We start from the raw sequence: 18,964 nt of genomic DNA on the forward strand, positions 1-18,964 counted from the left end.
TCCTCTCAGAGCGACCAGGGAGTGGGAGGAAGCCTCTCGCTTGCAGCAGGAGGGAGCAGGGGTTGGAGGAAGGTGCAGAGCTAAGACTTGTCCACTTCAATGGTTCCTTAGCACCCCCACCGCCCCAGAAGAACTTCCCTATACAATCCAGCCATTTCATTTACCCGCCCCTTTTCTACCTTTTTTCCTCTTGGCTGCTGCACCTGGCTTCCTCGCTCTCTTCCCTGCCTCCTCCCCACATGGTCCGGGGTCATGTCCACTCTAGACGCTCCCAGATGTCGACGTCTCTGGCTATGCTCTCCCTCGGATGTACAATAAACTCGTTTCCCATACCTAGGAGCAGTCATGGCCTTTCCTTTCTTTCCTTTCTTTTCTTTTTCTTTTTTTTCAGAAGTTTTAAAAGATGAAGATTACAATATTTTAATTCTGTTGCGTATGGTTTAAGAAGGTGGGGGTGGTTATAGAATCCTGATAGCCTAGCTACTTTGGATAGAAAAAAAAATTCTCCCACGAGCACACATAACAAACAACTGCATAGATACATACAAAATAACCACGCACTGAAATCACAAGAGTACATTTAACCATTGAGAGGGGAAAATAGTGACACTCCTATCTCAGTAGACACCACGGACCTTTCTTTGGTAAGAGTTTTCCTGTAAAGGGAAGTTGTAGCGGAAGCCAGCTTGCTCAGTTTATCTCCCTTCTGGGAGGATGAATATCTTCTGATTTATAGTTCGGCTGAAAACTGCTTTGCATTTGGGCGGAGTAAGGTAAGGGGCGGGGGCGAAACTCTGTATCTCAGGTGTGGCTCCCAGAGTGAGGGGGGGAAATGAAAACATGGTGTGGTCTTTGACAGACTAGAGAAGCACTTTGTAATTCTGTAAACATAGATTAGTATTTTAAAAACCGCAACCCCGGAATGAGCCAGGTATGAGGGTCCTGTAAGGAATGATTGTAAGTCAGTAAGATCAGGGTGCAGACAGACCTGAGGTTTTAGAAAGGCTGAGAGTTCGGTATTTGCATTGGTTGATCTAGTCTGTCAAGAAACACTGGTGGAAGCTGGGGGGCGGAGGGGATGTTGGGAAGGGCAGGGGTGATGGGAAGCAGGCTTCAGGGTAGAAGCAATAGCTGGTTCCTATGGCTTGCAAACCTAGAGGCAGGAATGCAGTAGGTCCCAGTACAGAGTGTAATGGCTAAGGATGGCTGTGTTGATGCCTCCCCCTACCCCGACTCCCAGTTGGATGGGGGAAGCAGAAAGAAGTGGAGCGTTTTGCAGCACCCATGAGCCACCAGGTGAAAGAAAAACCAAAGCTTGAGAAACTGGGTGTTGCCATCCTGGAGAAGAGAGAACTGGGGGGAGGGGGGTGTAGCTAGGAAGGAAAGCGGAAGCAGAGTGTCTTCCGCTTAGGAGGAGCTGAAGTCTACAGTTATCCAGCAAAGGGCTTTGTGGATACAGCAGGGGCAGAGCTGGAATCCTGCGGTCTAGAATGAGGGTGGTAAGGAGTCCCACGTGTCCAGAACCGCCTTGCGCAGGCGCACTGGCCTTGGCATCCGGTAGGTCAGCCAGGTAGCACCCACCAGCCGCTACCCCAAGGTGCGAAGCTCAGGGACATGTCCCAAGGCCTCAGGTCTCTCCTTGAGCTGCTGTTCTGGGTGCTCTGAACACCAGTTCAACCTGCTTCCTCCCTCTGCGGCCTCCCTGACTTGGGCTGACCCCCAACTCTTGGTGTGAACCTTCCGCTGCCCCGCGAAGTGTCGCCATTGCCCTGCACTAAGACCCAGATTCCTCTCCTCTCTCTTCTAGGTCCCAAGAGGGTGACACTGGAGGACCCAGGTGCTTTCTCTTTCCTGAAACCTTGCTGCCACAGAAATATTAAAAATTATCTTTTAATACTGTTAGGATAAAGTATATAGAATATACCCCTTTTTGTATCGTGACATACTTAAAACGTTTTATTTTCCTTCTTCCTGTTTTAAAACAAATCAGACGTTTTTCTGAATCCCTCAAAGTGACTGTGGGACCTAGGAATTACCCTAGAGAGAGGTGGAGCCAGCCCTCTGGCCATCACCAGGGCTGTGTGCCAGGCTCTCTTCTCCAGCCTCCCCAGTCACCCCTAGACCAGTTCTCACCTGCTCTAGTCTTTTCTCTCCACCCCCTCCCAACCCAAGGCTCGTCCTAAAATCAACGCCCGGCACAAATGCAGCAGACAGGTGAATCCCAGAGCCCACTTCAGGAAGGTCCTGGCTTCGACGGCAAGAAAGACATGATACAACGCAGGTGGAGATAAGAGAGGAATTTGGGATCTCAGCCTACATCCTTCTGCACAGCACAGGAATTTGTACCATCACAGGAAAGGCAAGTAGGATTCCTGCTCCTTTCTCAACCCAACCCCTCCCTCTGGAGGCCACACCTGGGTCGCCAAAGCCTTTGGGAAAGAAAGAGGGGCCAGAATTCAGAGCTGTAGTGTGTGGACCTCAGCCAGCAGCTGAAGGTCTTCACGGTTATTAACTGAATCCTCGCAGAGAGGCATGGAAGCGGCATTTTCTAAATATGACTAAACCACCACATTACATGGCACAGAGGGATTCAGAGGTGTTCCCAAAGGAACAGCCCTGTGACCCAGAGAAGTATGTCTGTGGTCCTGAACTTTGCAGAGTCCAGTGTTGTATGGTGGGGTAACCTGGACGGTAGTTTTGGCCAGCTGTGGTGGCTTCCATGCTAAGACCAGAGTCTGGCACCTAGCTCTGGACCAGGCGTGACCCAGGCAGTCAGCCTGGGCTCCCAGCCTTCGCTTCGCATCTGTTTCCAGCTCAGCTCAGCTTAGAGCTATCGCTGAGACCTCCCACATCCGGCCCTGAATGATATTGTTCCTTGCCTCTCAAGGAGCATGGCGTCCCTGTTCTGGAAGAGCACCAAGAGCCTGGTGAGAGAGCTGGGCAGGAAGGGTGAGCTGGTGCCTGTGGACAGCCTCAACAGCTCCCAGCGCCTGCGCCCCTTCTGCCTCGTGAGGAAGAAGCATAAGCGTCACCCCTGGCCTTGGGACACACCCCTCATCCCCACAGACTTCTCCCTCCTGGATGTGCTGGAGCCTGGCTGTCCTGACCCAGGTACCTTCCGAGAGGCTGCTGCAGAGTGCAGTGGGAATCCCGAGGGAGGCAATGAATGTGCCGGGACACCGAACTGCTGCCCTGGTACCCGGAAACCCCTGGGAGGGGCTAGCAGGAGAATGGCTCCCATAGTCATGTCACGTGGCTGTAGGTACAAGAGAAAGGCTCTTTTGTCCCCTGAGTTCCTCCTTGTAATATAAGCAAATCATTATTTGGTTTTTATTAATTTTCTAAGTTAAGGGATCAAAACAGTGGATTTCATCATGGCATTTTCTTTTTAACAGATGTTTTGCTTTACGTGGGTGGTGGGTGGTGGGTGGTGGGCAGTGGGCATATGTGTGCCGTAGCACTGATTGACGTGCAGGTCAGAGGACAACTTCCAGGAGTCAGTTCTCTCCTTCCACCATGTGTGTCCCAAGGATCAAACTCTGGTCGGCAGAGTGGCTCTTCCTTCCATTTCACACACATATATTAATTTGTTCATATTCCCCCAGTCCCCGCTTCCTCTTGCTAGTCTCCTTCCTTTCTCCTTCCGCTTTTGTGTCACAAAGATGCCCTTACTCCCGCTCTCCCCTGCCCCCTTTAGATTTCTTCCTCTTTCTATTTCATGCCATATACATACATACATACATACATACATACATACATACCATACATACATACATACATACACACACAAACAATATATACACACACATTGCCAAATCCGCCTTTCATCCTCAGATTCCCCGGTCAAAGGAAGCCCTGATGCTTTCTTCCCTGTTTGTAGATGCGTAAATTAAGGCTTTGAGAGCTCGCTGGTTTCCACAGGGCACGTACAATGTATGCTGCTGGATACTCAGTTGCCGCCAGGTTTCCCAGATTAACAATGGCGGCAGCCATTTTGAGATCCGGCGAAGGCCAAAACTGCACCATGAGCCACCCTTACAACCTGTCTTCTTACCTTGCCAGGCACCTGTAGCTTGTGCTTCTCTCTCTGCAGAAGTGAACTGCAGCAGGCCCATCTACACCTGGGAGAAGGAGGCAGGAGGATTGACAGGGGCTATGAGCCTGAGTGCTGGGCTACAGGGCCAGGTGACCGGAAGCGGAAGCTGCAAGACCACCTGCCTCTCTGCCTTGGCGGTGCAGACACTCTGGGTCTCCCCTTGTACCTGGGAGATGCTACTTAAGAAGAGGTGAGAGCCAGGGAAAGTTTGTGGGCAGCTGGACTCCCAGATAGGGACAATGGGCACAGTCACTCCGGGTATTAGCGGAAAGCCACAGATGCTGCCAGCCCACCGATGGTGAGGCACATGAGACAGTCGTCCCATGGAAGTGAGCCCTGGGTCCACATGTAGACTCAGTGGCTACCCGGTTTCCCAGCTTAGCAATCTGGGTCCTTTTCATCCATTTTAACATTATCTCCCAAATGTTAAATCTCATTTGGGCCTATGTTTGGACATCTGAAACCTTGAAGAGGATTGTTCCTGACTTTCCTCCATTTCCCTCTCTTAAAGTGACCACCACTCACTTTACAAAAGCAGACCTCTCATGCCCACACAGGCCAGCACATTGTGTCTCCCTAGCTTCTAAGACCAGTGCAAAGAACGCCAAGCCAGGATGGACTCCCCCAGCGGACAGATGCCCCTCCTAGCTCAGATCTTCTCTGCTTTCTGCACCCTCCAGGAAACTGCGGTGGCCTAGGCCCTCCTTCCTCCAGGAACTACAGAGCCGGAAGGAGAGGGAGAACCTGTATGTGGTGACTGAGACTGTGGAGACCCTGCAAGATACCATACTTCAGAGCCACGGGCAAATGCTAGGAGCTGGACAGCTGTCTCTCCTGCAGATGGGCCACGTCCAGGTGTGCAGTGTGCCAGAGTGGGTACATAGTGGGCAGTGAGATTGGAATAATGAATATTATCAATCTCATGAAGATGGTCTACCTAGAAGTCTCCCTACCCTGAAGGGAATTGCAGTCCTTGCAAGATGACACGGTCTCAGCTCTGCCCGCATATGTTTTACTGAGGTTTCGCCTGTTCACACCGCAGGGTCCCCTCCTTCCCTCTGTTTTGAATCAGGGTCTTAGGATATTGCCCAATCTGGACCCAAATGACCGCCTGTCTCTTCCTCCCAGGTACCTGGTGTTACAGATGTGACGCAGTGTAAGGCCCTACTTGGTTATCATGGATCTGAAATAGCACACAATCACTGGTTTTGTTTGAGTTTTTCTGGATGATTCCTGCATGTGTCCTTCACAGGAGGAAGATTTGAACACCTGGTTACAAACATCCATTCTTAGGTCACTTACATGGGAAGGCTGAAGTCACATGAACATTCTAGGTTCACATATTTGATCAAGCCAGTAAACAGCAGCATAGCCTACTGCTAATTCTAATCACATGTTCCTGAAGTGAAGTGACAGTCTTCTGACCTAGCTCATGCAATGGGGCGGGCATCTTTGACAAGGACAGTATCTTGCAGTTAAACATTTATATTATCAGCATTTATTGCTGATATTGTTATGGGGCCCAAGTTAGATCCAACACAACTCAAACACTTGGTCAATGCAGAAAAGAAAGGTTTATTGTAATAAAGCCACTGATGGATCAGGGGCACAGAACAGTCGTGAACTGAATTGCAACTAGGAGCCAGAATGTTATAGTCCTTTGGGGCTTGAAAAATCACAAATGTCTGTGCCAAGTTATAGTTATGTTTTCCAACCATCAGATTCAGGGATAGGGGACTTTCTTAGAAACATTTATTGGTGGTAAATTTATCCAGTTATCATTGATTGTTTATTCAGCTGTGCCAGGGTATCTTGTCTACCTTTTGTGCCTTACCTTGTCAGCCAGGATGCTAGTTACCCAGACACACACCTCTTTCTGCCAAGTAGGATGCCCGTTACCCAGGAAGGCCTTGGGAACTTAAACTTCACTTGACTCCTATTCAAAATGGAAGTCTTATTCAAAATGGCTTCATTTTTGTTTCTTCTCACAATATCTTAGTACATGAAGATCCTAAGTGTTATAAGACTGGGTTCTAGAATAAGGTAACCAGCCTTCCTAGACTGCTGAAAGTGGGGTTCTCCCAGGACACAATATTTTGTGCTACAACCCAGAATCCCAGGAACACTGAGACCCCCAATTCTTTGATGGCAAGTGAGGGGAAATTAAAAAAATAATATTGACCCCCAAAAAGAAAAGCATTTTCCCCTTACATAAAAGTCCAGACAGGAGCCAAAAGAGTCCCAGTGGTAGACCACAGGTTTTAGGGACCCGGTCTTTCTGTTTTTCCATTCTGTCACCCCATGTATGGCTTTCACCTCATGTGTGAACATGGTATCTAGTTATCATATTCATCCCATACAACAGAACGGGGAAGAGGGAGCAGCACCCTCCAAACTTATACACACAACGCTTTGTGTGTCCTGTCAGCCAGAACTTGGCTATGTGGCCACATCTTGCTGCAGATGGTGGCCCAAATCCAGGACAGCCATGCTACCTGATGAAAATGTAGTTTTATTACGTGCTTTAAGTAGCTTTTTCCTGAAGGAGAAGGCAGAAGGCTGTTACAATGGACAAATATCACAAAAGCCTAGCGTCCAGGGCCAACTCCCCCGCCCCTTACTTCTTTAAGCCCATGTGGAGAATGGGAGAAAGGAGCTTTGCGGCTGTGTGGAGTATAGATAGGCCAGCCATACCCCAATGCCTGCACCTCAGCATTTTCCAAGTGAGTGTCCCAAAATGAGTGTAACATATTTAATAGGACAGAGCATACTTGTCTGTTGTGCATACAGACATAATGTCTCTGTTGTGTGATTTCTTAGAACTTGACCAAGCCATTATGTCTGTTGTGCATACAGACATAATGTCTCTGTTGTGTGATTTCTTAGAACTTGACCAAGCCAGGTTCATTGTTTTGAGTTCGGAATGTCCTGGGTTGTTTTCTAGAAACAGCTTTTATGCAAGCATAGTTTGTGTCCTTGCTGCACATAGAGGTCTGTCTGGCCTCACCTACCTGTGAAGCCAGCCCTCTAGGAATCTTGTCATCAAGACCCTGGTAGTTTTCCTATCTGCCTCCAAAACTCATTTCTGAAGCTTCTGGACGCTAGATGGCTGTGGTCCTTTTTTCCCTGCCTCTTACACAGGTCCAGGGGCAGAGCCATGTAGACACAGAGAAAATGGTGAGCATCCCACAGGGCAGTGTACTGGCCTACCGGGTTCTGCAGCTGGTGGTGGAAGAAGATGGCTGGGGTAAGCCTATTCCTTCCTGCTCCCTACCCTACCCACCCCCTACCAGCAGACAGATACCAGCAAGCAGTGAGGAGCAGAAAGTCCTACCTCCCCTGTCCCATTGGCTGAGTAGTATGCTGGTCAAGCCACCTAAAAAGACTTAACTTTTGTAGAAATTATGGCTGCTGTGGCCATGCTGGGGAGGCCTAAACCCAGCTTGTCCCTGCCTGTCCTGTGATGGGGCTGAATTCTACCAAAGGGACCTGGTTACCCCAGTGGAACAAAGTCTCTCTGCTTATCTATAGTCAGAAAATGAGCAGAGAGACACAGTGGACCTTGCTGCCCCCATTCATGTCCCAAACTAAAACATCTGGAAACTACCTGAATGGCACCAGCTCTCAGTACTCACTCTGGTCCCTGAATCTCTCGGCTTGGCCTTGGAGTGGGAGAAAGGGGCAAATGGAGACAGCTTCTTTGTCCCCATGGGAGGGAAAAGCATGAGCCCTGGCCACACCCCTCTCTGTAGCAGGCCTTGGGCTGCCCCCTTTAGGATGCCCTTTAGGGTAAGCCTGCAGAGTCCCACCCCTGCTGGCTAGCAGGGCAGATGCAGGCTCTCTGACCGGATGCCCTGCTTCTTCTTTGGGTTTGTTCGGATTGTCCCTGCTCGGCCACATGCAGCTGTCCTTTACTTCCCTGACAGAAAGCTCTGCGGGAACACCAGGGTAGGTGAGTGACTACCAAGGTTGGTGACGACTGCTCCGACATGGTTCTGCAGTCTCCAAATGCTATGTGGTGTTCCTAGGCTGTTGCGGAGACTCCTAACTGTTCCCTCTCTGGTTCCCTGGTTCCCTCTCCTGGATACAGGAGTGATGCTTGTCTCTCCAGCCTAGATGATGAGAGCTGGTGCCTCAGGATCAGGGGTCCCAGAGACAGAGGAGTCTAGCAGCCCTGGGAGAGCGAGCTAGGACAGGCTTTGTTCTTTCTGTGGGAGCACTGTGATGGGGGAAGGGAAAATAGGAAACAGTAAAGTGACAGGCGGGAAGGCTGGCTGAGATCTGTGATTGCCTGGTGTGGACAAGATGCCCTGCAAATGTCTGGTGAAGGTGCAGTAGAGGAAATGAGGTAAGTATATATGGCACATTTTGTATGAGGGAGGTGCACAGGGTCATTCCTGTGCTACTGGATTTCCTGGGGAAGCTGGGAACAGAAAGGACCTCCTCTCCCTGCCCCCCTCCTGAGGTGACTGTTACAAAACTAAGTAGCTGCCCATCTGGTCTCTACAGGTAGAGCCTTCAGCCAGGAATCAGGAGAGGAGTCTAGCTTCTACGACTTGCAGGACCAAGCAGATAGCCAGTTGCAGGACCTGGTCACTCTGTCCTCAGAGCAACGGGACACATTGCTGGGCGCCCTCCAGGAGCTACTACAAGACCACCAGGCACTCCAGGAGCTGGAGGACACGGTGATAGACCTACTTACTAGACTTGGGAAAGACCTCAGATCTAGGCAGCCAGGGAGTGGGCAGAGTGGGCAGGAAGAGAGCTTCACTGAGGCCCTCACACACTTCTGAGATGCAAGGCAGGGCTCTGTATGGACTGTATCCGACCCTGAAGTCCACCCAGTGAGGAAGAAGCTGGTTCAGCTAAGCTCAAGCCCAAAAGAAAGCCCAGGCTCTTTGCAAACATGGGTTCCCAGAGGCAGGAGTGACTCCTTGAATGGACAGGGGCATTGAATGCATGGACAGGGGCCTCTTCCTAATACCCTTTTCCTGCAGCTGGAACAGGCTCTGGACACCGGGCTGCTGGCACAGCTAGAGGGCCCAGGAGGCTGTGTCTTAAGCATCCTCCAAGACTCTACAGGCAACTTGTCATGCTCTGGCGGCGGGGCTGTCCTCTACATTCTTGGAGCCCTAGAAGGTAAAAGTGATGGTCAATGACTGAAAGCAGATCCTGAAGGGTGAACAAGAGGGAGGAGCCCGTGCTGAAGCTTGGGCTGCTAGGGTGTGATGCCCTGAATCTGCACTAACAGTATTAGTGGCCTGGATCAAATCTTAGACACTGACTAATCACTATTGCTCACGACCACTATCAGTGGAACAGCTTGTATATGTGAAAACCTTTGTGTTTGGCATTCGTTGCCAGCTCTAGGTAGACTATTCCAAGGTGATGTGTCTACCTTTTAGAATCTTTTTGAGAAAGATAGCTCCAGAGGTACCAGGACTAGTAGTTTCTCCTCACCAAAGGACTCCTGAGGTGCAGCCCCCTCCCATCAGAAAGACACAATAAAGAACTACCTGGGACTTCCTCTACTTGGAACCCCCCCCCCCCTTCTGTCTTACAGCACTGAATGAACTCCAGCATTGCCTGTTGGCACAGTCCATAGAGAGACAAATCCTATCTGAGGAACAGGAGCTGGTGAGAGCCACAAAGGAGGGGGTACTGGAGTACGGAGAGGTACAGGGGGAGCTGTGGAACAGGTGGTGAAGCTCTGTAGAAAGATACGATCACCATTCCCCAAGAGCCTGTCCACAGCTCATTTGCGCAGCCCCAACTCTGAGGGAGCAGGCTCTGGGTCTGACCTTGCAGCCTGCAGCTGAGCAGCCTCTTATTGGGGCTGCTTTGTCCTGCATCCTGAAATACTTTACACACCATTTCACTCATCTCTGCCAAGCCTGAGAATGTGAACGGTAAGAGGATGCCATCTAACTGACTCCACCATGGATGGACAGTATTGGAATGAGCTCATATATTTCCGGTGGAGCCAACTCTTGGAAGTTGACAGCTAGAGTGGTGGGCAGCCTGGCAGAACAGCAAAGGCTGGAAGGCCCTGGGGAGTGATAGGGATGCTTCACTGTGGCCAGCAGCAGTCAAGGGCAGTGTAAACAGGAGTAGAAATGGGGTTGCACAACCCTCAGGATCAAGGGCAAGGATGCATAAACATAAACCCCAAAACCAGAGCTGGCTGTGGACAGGAAGCAGAGGCCCCTGGCTGTTGCTTGAGGGTAGATGCCACTACCGAGGCCTAGGTGGTCCCTACCATCCTTCTGAGTTGTTCCTTGCAGGTGGCAAGCATCTTGGAATGTAACTGTAATCAGACAGAGGAAGCAATCTCTCCTCTCCCAACGGGAGTACTCAGTGCTCTGAAGAGTGAGGATGCGGTCCTCATCCTAAGCCTGGTGGAGGGCTGTGGGCTGGAGCTGGAGAAGTCTAGCTGCCAGCTCACCTGGGACCCTACAGCGGTGCCTCAGCTTTCTGCACTCTATGGGTGCCTTACAGGGCTGCACCTACTAGCTGACCCAAGCCCTGGGCCTTCTAGGACAGTGCCTGAAGAGGAAACACTGATCTATCCCTAAGGTCTCATCCGATCCAACGCCTGGCAGCCTAGGATGTCACTGACTGTGGTCATAGCTGATGACAGGGTTCCAGCGTGAGAGGCCCACAGCACACTTAAGACTGGTTCCAAACACCAGAAACACCTATTTGGAACAAGTATCCGGAATCAGTGTTCTTTCTGAGCAGAGCAGGCTGGCTGCAGAACAGTTTGGCTGTATATCTTAGGCAACATAGTCCTCTCTGTGATCAGCTAAACACAGTCATTGTAATTCCCAGGGCACAAGAACTTTCTAAATTATATGTGACATGCTTACAAGAGTGCTGTTATTGTATGGTGCAAGGTGAGTGAGGCCACATGGAGAAGTAGCTCTTCAGGGCACTTCACTTCAGGGTACACGACTCAAGAGAAGCTGTCCTGCCTTGCATTTCCTGCATTGACCTTTGTCCCACCTGTAACATGACAAGTAGGACAAGCTGCTCAGGTTCCAGCCAACTGCACCCAATGACTATACAATATCAGAGCATGGGATAGAGTCAGGAGAGAAGTCAAAAAGAATTGAGAAGTTGAACCCTTCCCTCATACACCAGCTCTTCCCAGTCTCCCTTGTTAATGGTGCAGGACCTGAATCAATGTCAGCTTCTCCCTACAAGTTTCTTCTGTGATAGACTGTTTCTGGTAAAACCTACTCTCTAACAAGGGTGCCCCTTACTGCGCGTGCGTGCTTGTGTGTGTGCATGCATGCATGTGTGTGTGTGTGTCTGGAACTTGCAGTATGGTTGGTTCATCTTCTACCTGGGCTATCTAGCTGACTTTCTGCATACCTCTTGCTTTTCCCCCAGGCCCTCTTGTGTTCCCCTTGCGCTGCCCCTGTCCTTAGCCCATCCCCCATTTCCACCCATCCTTCCAGGCACTCAGGCCAAGTTTCTTCTCTTAGGCCCTCACTGCCCCACATTCAAATCACAGATTGCCAACAAACTCACCATCAGTTTTGCCTCAATATCAACGGCTTAACTGGCCCGCTTCTGTTTCTGTCTCTTCTTGGAATAACTGGAATGAAGCCTTTGAAATAGACCATATTATCTCTTTCCTCTGTTGCCTCAGATAGAGGCACAGCCTGTTTCAAAGGACCTGAAAGGCTCTCTACTCTGCTCCATTCTTCTTGGCTGTACCCCCCTTCTTCCTCTCAGCCGCAGACCTACTGGCCTCCTGTTCTCAGATATTGGCTGCCTTCCCCAGATTCCTTCTCCACAGAGGGGCTGCATCTCTCCTCCTGTCTTGGCTTACAAGATAACTTTTTAATGAGCCCTACATTGCAATCTGCCTTTTCCACAGCCTTTGGCATCTTCCAAGATACCATATTAGTGTTCTAATGTCAAAGAACTGGGAATATATAGTACCAGATCAAGTCTTAGGAATGGAGAAACTGACTACCTAGAAAAGCAGGGATTGAGCAAGACTTACATGATCACTTCCTTAACTGTGTTGGATAATAGACGCCAGAAGGTGGTAATAGGAAGAAACAGCATTCAAGGAGATGAGTAGCCCCTGAGACTGCACCCATCAAACAGCTCTGCTTCCCTAGCAGGAATTATCTCAGTAGGGTGGAATTATCTCACAAGATTTAAAGCCCTCACTTTCCTCAATAGCAGAGGTCCTGGGTTCAGTTCTCAGTACCCACTCAAAACCATCTGTAACCCCAATTTCAAGGGATCTGATGCCCTCATCTGGCTTGAGTATCAGTGTACGTGGTACACTTAATGCAGACAAAACACTTATACACATAAAATCCTTTTCAAAAATAGAGTTGAGCCGTCAGACAGGAAAAGACCTGCATACCTTAAAATGCCAAACAAGTAGACTCACTACTTCTTTAGAGATTCAACTTTCAGGTATAAACACCTATACCTTGGTATGCTGTGTGCCTTCAGGCTCTGTAAAAGAAGTACTAACTCAGTAGTAGCACCAACTCTCGAGATGCTCATGAATACCACACTAGTTAACAGTCAAATGACAGCCTCAGTGGCATTAAAGTGGCTCTTGGGATACACAGGCAGCCCAGGCCCACTTGATTTACAAAAGCTATACTGTTTTTTCCTGAATGCCTTTAGGACTTGTAAAAAATGCCCTCCTCATACAAACTCACCATCCTTGTCATCCAGGGACACAGGCTGTGGCTATGTGAGCATACCTTACTCACCTAAAGATGGTTTGTTAACACGCTCCATGAAACAACAGCCCACTCCCTGGAGCTTGCCACTTGAGAGGCTGCAGGAACTGGACAAGCAGCTCAGTGGTAGAGTACTTGCTTAGCATGCAAAAGATCCTGGGTTCTACTTCACAAACACTGCAAAATGTTAAACTGTTTAAAATTGTGCTTTAGAGCTCTGGTGAGATAGGTCACTAATTAAGATCACATACTGCTTTTGAGGAGGACCCATGCTGGGCAGCTCCTAACTACATCTAACTCCAGTTCTAGAGGACCCAATGGTTTCTTTTGACTTTCCTAGGCATCAACACACACATACATATATGCACAAAGAAAAATATACACATAATTAAAAATCTTAAAAAAATGTTTTAGTCCTAATAGTTAACTGCCTGCTATTCAGAAAACTGCAATCATGCAGTTCATCAATTACAGGTTCTAGTATGAGTCCTCTCAGATTGGATAGGTCTAGCTCCTTCACTATGCAGTAAGGACCAGTGGTGTACTCTATAATGAAAAACCTATACTATTACACAGGCTACCAGGGGGTAACGGTAAAGCTACGATGGTCAAAATAACACTGAGTACCCCTGGCCTGCAAATATCCCACACTAGATGACCTCTTGTGGCCACTCTAAAGACATCCTGTTTCAGGACAAGATATTTAACCAAAGTCACAACAGGTTAAAGGAGAAAGCTGAAAGCATTCAAGCTCACTGAATAAACCTCGTAACTCCACCAGGTTACTAACTTGCTGACAGGACTTTTGAGAAATTCTGGTGGCCTGGGATCAGTCAATTATTCCTGGGCAGAGCTATTCCGGGTCTCAGGGTTCTGAATCCACAGGTCTTCCCACTGTCGCCTGTGCTTACACACTCAGTTGAGGGACTATTTAAGAATTTCTAGCACGCCAGTTACCGAAATCTCTATGGAACCAGAATGGCATTTCAAACCTAAAGTGCTTCAATTCAGAAACTTAAGATTTGAACACACAGATGCCAGTTATCTTCATAAGCCTAAAATACCTGCAGTCATCTTGGCGGCCCAAAAAGCTAATCTGAGTCCTTGCGAAGGGAGCAAATGGAAGTTGAAAGCACTGTGCATTCACGGCAGGTAGTGAAAGAAAGGACAAAAGCTAATCAGGAGTGCACTTCAGTAAAAGATATGATAGCTTACCCCACTGGTTTGAACCAGGAGCATATGGTCCAGAAACAAGCTGGGCTATATGCTGACAAACATCCTTTAAGAAAACCACAGGGGAAAAGGAGGCAAGCTTTGGAGTCGTAGCTGCCCCTAGCAGAGCAGGCTCAACCTCTGTCCAGTGGACAAGGAGACCCTTTGCCGAGGCCTGTGCTGTGCCCAGCCCAGCCATAGAATCATTCACTCTGAAGGCAGTTTCTTAAGCAGAGGGGAAAAAATGCAGAGCATGCCAGCACACCCCTTGGATCATATGGATGGGAAATAGCAGATCTGAGGCTGAGCCCATTCCCTAGAAGCAGCTCCTCCGTCACTGCAGCAGTATGCCCCTATTATTCCAGACTGTCAAACTTCTCTCGAGGAAAGGGACCGATACATTCTGTACAGGGTCAGGACATACTTGAGCCTCTGATGGCCATACGGTCTTTGTCACAATTCGGTTCAGTGCTGCTACCATGAACAGATAGCCATAAATAATCTCTATACAAATGAAGCTATGTTCAATAAAATTTTATTTATGAACACTGGAGTTTGAATTTCATATACTTTTCTCATGCTACAAAATATTTTTCAGCTTTTAGAAAAACATTTGTTATTCTTTATTCTCCCAATGTTTTAAAAATCATTCTTAATTCACAGGTTGTGTAGGTACAGAGGGAGGTGTACTGGCCCACTGACTGGGCGACTGACCCCTAGGCTAGAGTTAAAGATTTTTTTGCCCACTTAATCTTCAGCATGCAGAGTGTGGACCACGGTTCCTGAGAGGCCACAGCAGGCTCACTACATCTACCTCATCTATCAGTATTCACTCTCTCCATCTCTTACTCACTTGGCAGCGCTCCGTAGTTAGGGACTATGCAAGACCCTTGCTTGGGACACCGAAGAAATATGACATGGCTCTTCTCAAGTTCTCAGTCTCTGCAGCATCTAGACATTTTAACTTCTCATGAGTATCAGAGAAGATATAAAAGTGTAGTGATGTATCAGGCTGTTTTGTGAGACGGTTGTATTCAATGCTTAGGTTGACTGTTACAAATTACCACAAACTAGGTGGCTTAGAATAGAAATTTTTTCATAATAGAAGTCTGAAATAAAAAACAGCAACAGGGTAGGTTCCTTCTAGAGGCTCAGATAGAAAGTGTTCCATGACCCTCTTCTAGCTTCTGTGGTCCAGGAAATTTCAAGATATGATGTTTACCTTTGCCTCTGTCCTCCCAGGACCTCCACTGTGTCTGTTTCCCCTTCTTTTCTCTTAAAAGACTTGTCAGTGTGGTTAAGGCCCACTCTAATCCAGGACGATGCCATTCATAGGTCCTTACATTCACTCAAAAATGCCCTTCTTTGAAAGTAGGCCATATATACAGGTTCCAGACAGATATTACCTTTTGTAGAGTGCACTATTAAACCCATTATAATACTGTTAGAAGACTCCTAGAAGACATGGCCAATGTCATCTGAATGGTTTTTGGAGGAAGTAAAAGAAACTGATTTTTGAGAGATGAAAGCTGGTGTTGGTCGGCAGACATGAAGGAGAGAAGGAAGACCAGGTTCAGGTTGTTGGCCAGATCAGTTACGAAGCAACACCACATGGAACAATCTGTAAACAGGAAGTAGTTAAGCTTGGCTGGAGACCAGGGGATGCGACGGGACATGAGTACGCAGGAGGCCAGAGAAGTCAACTGGACTTTATCATCAAGTGCTGTGCGCGCCACAATCTGCTGCTGATGGAGAAGACCCAGAGGGCAGCTTGGGATCATCTTCCATGGTTAACCACTTTAACTGTATCATACCTCAGATTCCCTTGTCATTAAACCACTGACAAGGCTGAATTAGACAACTTTCAAGCAGCTTCTCTCAACCAAGACAAATTTCTTTGCCTTGGGCTTTATGATTTTAAATTGTAACACTTGGTCATTTCCCACCACTAGTGAGATCACAGTCTTTCATTCATTTCCTCTGGAGTACTCTTAGTGCTTGCTCACTGTCCTCCAGTGTCAAGGGCTCCTCTTGCCTTTGAGACACCCTGTGTTTCCTGGTGCTGCCCTTTCACTCCTGAAACCAAGAGCTGAGAAATTATGGTTTTCCTTCTATGACTATGCTCACAAAGATGAAATCAGAACAGAAGTCAAGTTAATGACACAATCACTGGTCATCTTATACACAACAGTTTTAAAGTCAGTTTAACTTATTTTGTACATAGACAAAGGTAAAGCAAAACAACTGAAAAAGACATAGGTATCACCTAAGAGGAAGAAAAGTTATGTAATGTGTATATGCATTCCACAGGAATATATACAGGGGACACTTCCAGAAACTTCAGTAAACCAAGCCACACTTAGAAAAAGGAAAGCTGATTTTTATTTTATCAACAGCCATTCTTAAACATGAACATGCATACGTAATATTCTACGCACACATCACAGTTTTTAACGTTAGTTAATAAAGGTTAAACACACAACATACAACCTTACAAAAAAAAGTCAAAATGCAAACTTAAAACTTTAAACAAAAGTCTTACTAATTTAAAAAAAGTTTGTGTTGGGTACCATTTGTACAACACGGTTAATTTAAACATTTTCATTTTGGCTGCACATGAAAAAGCGGCAGTAGAAAATAAATTTATGAGGGTTTTAAATAGCAGAATAGGCAGTTTCGCCATGCAGGAGAAGCAATATTAAATATTAGTTTTCAAAAAAAAAATCCACATTTAAAAATATTTAGTTCAAGTCACAGAACTTTTCTCAGTAGAGACCTCAATGCAATGCGTAATTAGCTGCCTTAGATGGCCTGTTTTGAAAGGACAAAATCCCTTTCAAAGTATAACTTTACTTGATTTTGGCACAGAAAAGAAGTCTTAAGAACATGATTAAAAAAGTGGGAAGAGGAACAGAGGAAAGAAACCAAAGCGAGAGTAAGGAGATTGAATGGCATTCACTAAGACTGCATTCTCGGTCACTGAAGAACACTGTGCGCTCCATCTGCAGCGGGCGGGGCTGCTCCTCAGCTCTCACTGCAGCATGGACCTAATCTGCTTGGAGGTAGTCTCATCATTCAAATGTTTTGTTGTGTACCTATACGAAAGAGAGAGAACAATGTTAGGAAATGGAAGTCTGTATGGGCTGTGTAAAATGCCAAGATAAGTAGCTGGTCAATCAATATCACAAATTCATGCCTTAGGATGGCAGTTTTAATCCTGATCAGGCGCACACTACTTCTCTCCCCATCCAACAGGAGCAGCTGATTGCTGCTCACCTGATTATAAGCACATCGCTGAAATGGTTAGCCAAAAATCAGAATCAATAAGCTACCTCTCACTGATAGGAAAATGACAGATCTGTCCTACATGCTGGCAAATTATGGCTCCCCCTGCCAAATACAGACTATTTTTGCATGGCATGTGAATTAAGTACATATACTCTTTTTAGATGTCTGGATCACTAAGGGAGAAAAAAATAGGCAATATTCAGTTTTAGTATATGAAATTCAAATTTTAACCTTCATACATAAAAGTAGTATTTGGAAGGGGAGGAACGGGGAGTGGGAATAATCATTGGATGCAAAGTTAGTTCATGTATGCATTATCTGAGGTTTCCTTCTTGACACAATGGAAGACATCTGTATCTATTCTAGAAAACAGCCTTCAAAGTCTAACGTTTTACTCACAAGCCTTATAGTTTCACTCTATGCTGTACCCTGGAATATTTACATTCTCTAAGTACTTTATTTTCAGGTAGGTACATTTTGAATAAGCATATAAGTACAAACTCAAAATGAATTCAACAAGATGAAATATTCAATTTTAAAATTAAACACTGACTCTTTAAATAAGAAAGCAGCAGGCAGCAAGTCTCCAATGTCTTCTAGGAATTACTACCCAACAGGAGAAGGAAAGCCAAGCACTATCTGTACAGGAGGCCTGGGAGCAAAGTGTAAGAAAGAGGCTAACTAGCTCTGGAAATCAAGAGCAATGAAAGAAGGAGTGACAGGACGCTGAGTAAGACCTGGGGGCTTAAGCTACAGGACTTTCAACTGAGGAGCTGCTACTAAGGAGTAAAGGAGATGCCTGAAATGGGACCTGATCAGCAGCAAAAGGCAGAGGTTTACAATGCTTAGATGTGCAATGTTTTCAGAAGATAATTTAAATAGGTTGATATTCGGCTTATAAACATTTCACAAATAATTTTCAAAGACTAAATCGTTTTAAGTAGGTATATAGACAATATATGTTAAAGAAATTTAAGCAACTGTTCAGTTTATTCCAAATAAGCTTTTAAAGTAAAGATCTTATCTGTACTCTTTGTAAAAGTGAAGAGATGGATGTTTACCACACACCTGGCATGAACTGTATGTTTCTTAGCAGTCACTTCCAAACTGTTCTCATTGAAGAGATATTGTAGTTTCTGGTACATAATGAGTATTCACTGAATAAAACTCATTATGTTAGGGCAGTTAGGTTGTGACAATGGAAAGGAGATGTCTACAGAGCAGCGGGTCCCTCCTAATGTGGTGACCCTTTCATACTGTTCCTCATGTTGTGGTGACCCCTAACTGTAACATTATTTTCACTGCTACTTTATAACTGTAATTTTGCTACTATTATGAATCATAATGTACGTATTTTTGTAGATGAGAGGTTTGCCAAAAGAGATCACAACTCACAGGTTAAGAACCACTGCTGAAGAGGATTATCCAATGAAATGGTAGCAATGGGGCAACTGTTCTGTTTTATTTAGATTGACAAAGCATATATGGTCACATATCACCTTATTCAATATCAGGAAATAGATGTCATCCATTTCTATGGTTTCTTTTCCCTTTCCTTTACTGGAAATAACTGGGGAACATGGATAGTTAACTCCCTACCACGGAATAGTCAGCAATCTTCACATTCCTTGGGACTTACCATGGA

At 46.7% G+C, this 18,964-nt stretch overlaps 2 protein-coding genes across 8 annotated transcripts in view; one reads left to right on the forward strand and one right to left on the reverse strand.

Moving 5' to 3' along the window:
- The first annotated feature begins 2,891 nt into the window (after positions 1-2,891).
- LOC127668135 (gasdermin-D-like) lies at positions 2,892-12,022 on the forward strand. Its single transcript, XM_052161561.1, is given in 11 exon segments — positions 2,892-3,111; positions 4,094-4,286; positions 4,777-4,951; positions 7,238-7,343; positions 8,001-8,048; positions 8,606-8,781; positions 9,094-9,235; positions 9,660-9,733; positions 10,928-11,029; positions 11,031-11,115; positions 11,985-12,022. Coding segments are annotated over 11 exon segments (1,359 nt in total).
- Positions 12,023-16,390: 4,368 nt separating this feature from the next.
- The window catches only part of Cyrib (CYFIP related Rac1 interactor B), a 95,559-nt gene continuing 92,985 nt past the window's right edge, over positions 16,391-18,964 (reverse strand). For all 7 annotated transcript variants that reach the window (XM_052161492.1, XM_052161493.1, XM_052161495.1 and 4 more), the window contains one exon: positions 16,391-17,126. In XM_052161492.1, coding sequence (XP_052017452.1) covers positions 17,063-17,126 — 64 coding nt within the window. In that variant the 3' untranslated portion in view covers positions 16,391-17,062. The remainder of the gene's footprint in view (positions 17,127-18,964) is intronic.

This window comes from Apodemus sylvaticus, chromosome 17 (assembly GCF_947179515.1).
Source record: "Apodemus sylvaticus chromosome 17, mApoSyl1.1, whole genome shotgun sequence".
Classification (NCBI taxonomy): domain Eukaryota; kingdom Metazoa; phylum Chordata; class Mammalia; order Rodentia; family Muridae; genus Apodemus; species Apodemus sylvaticus.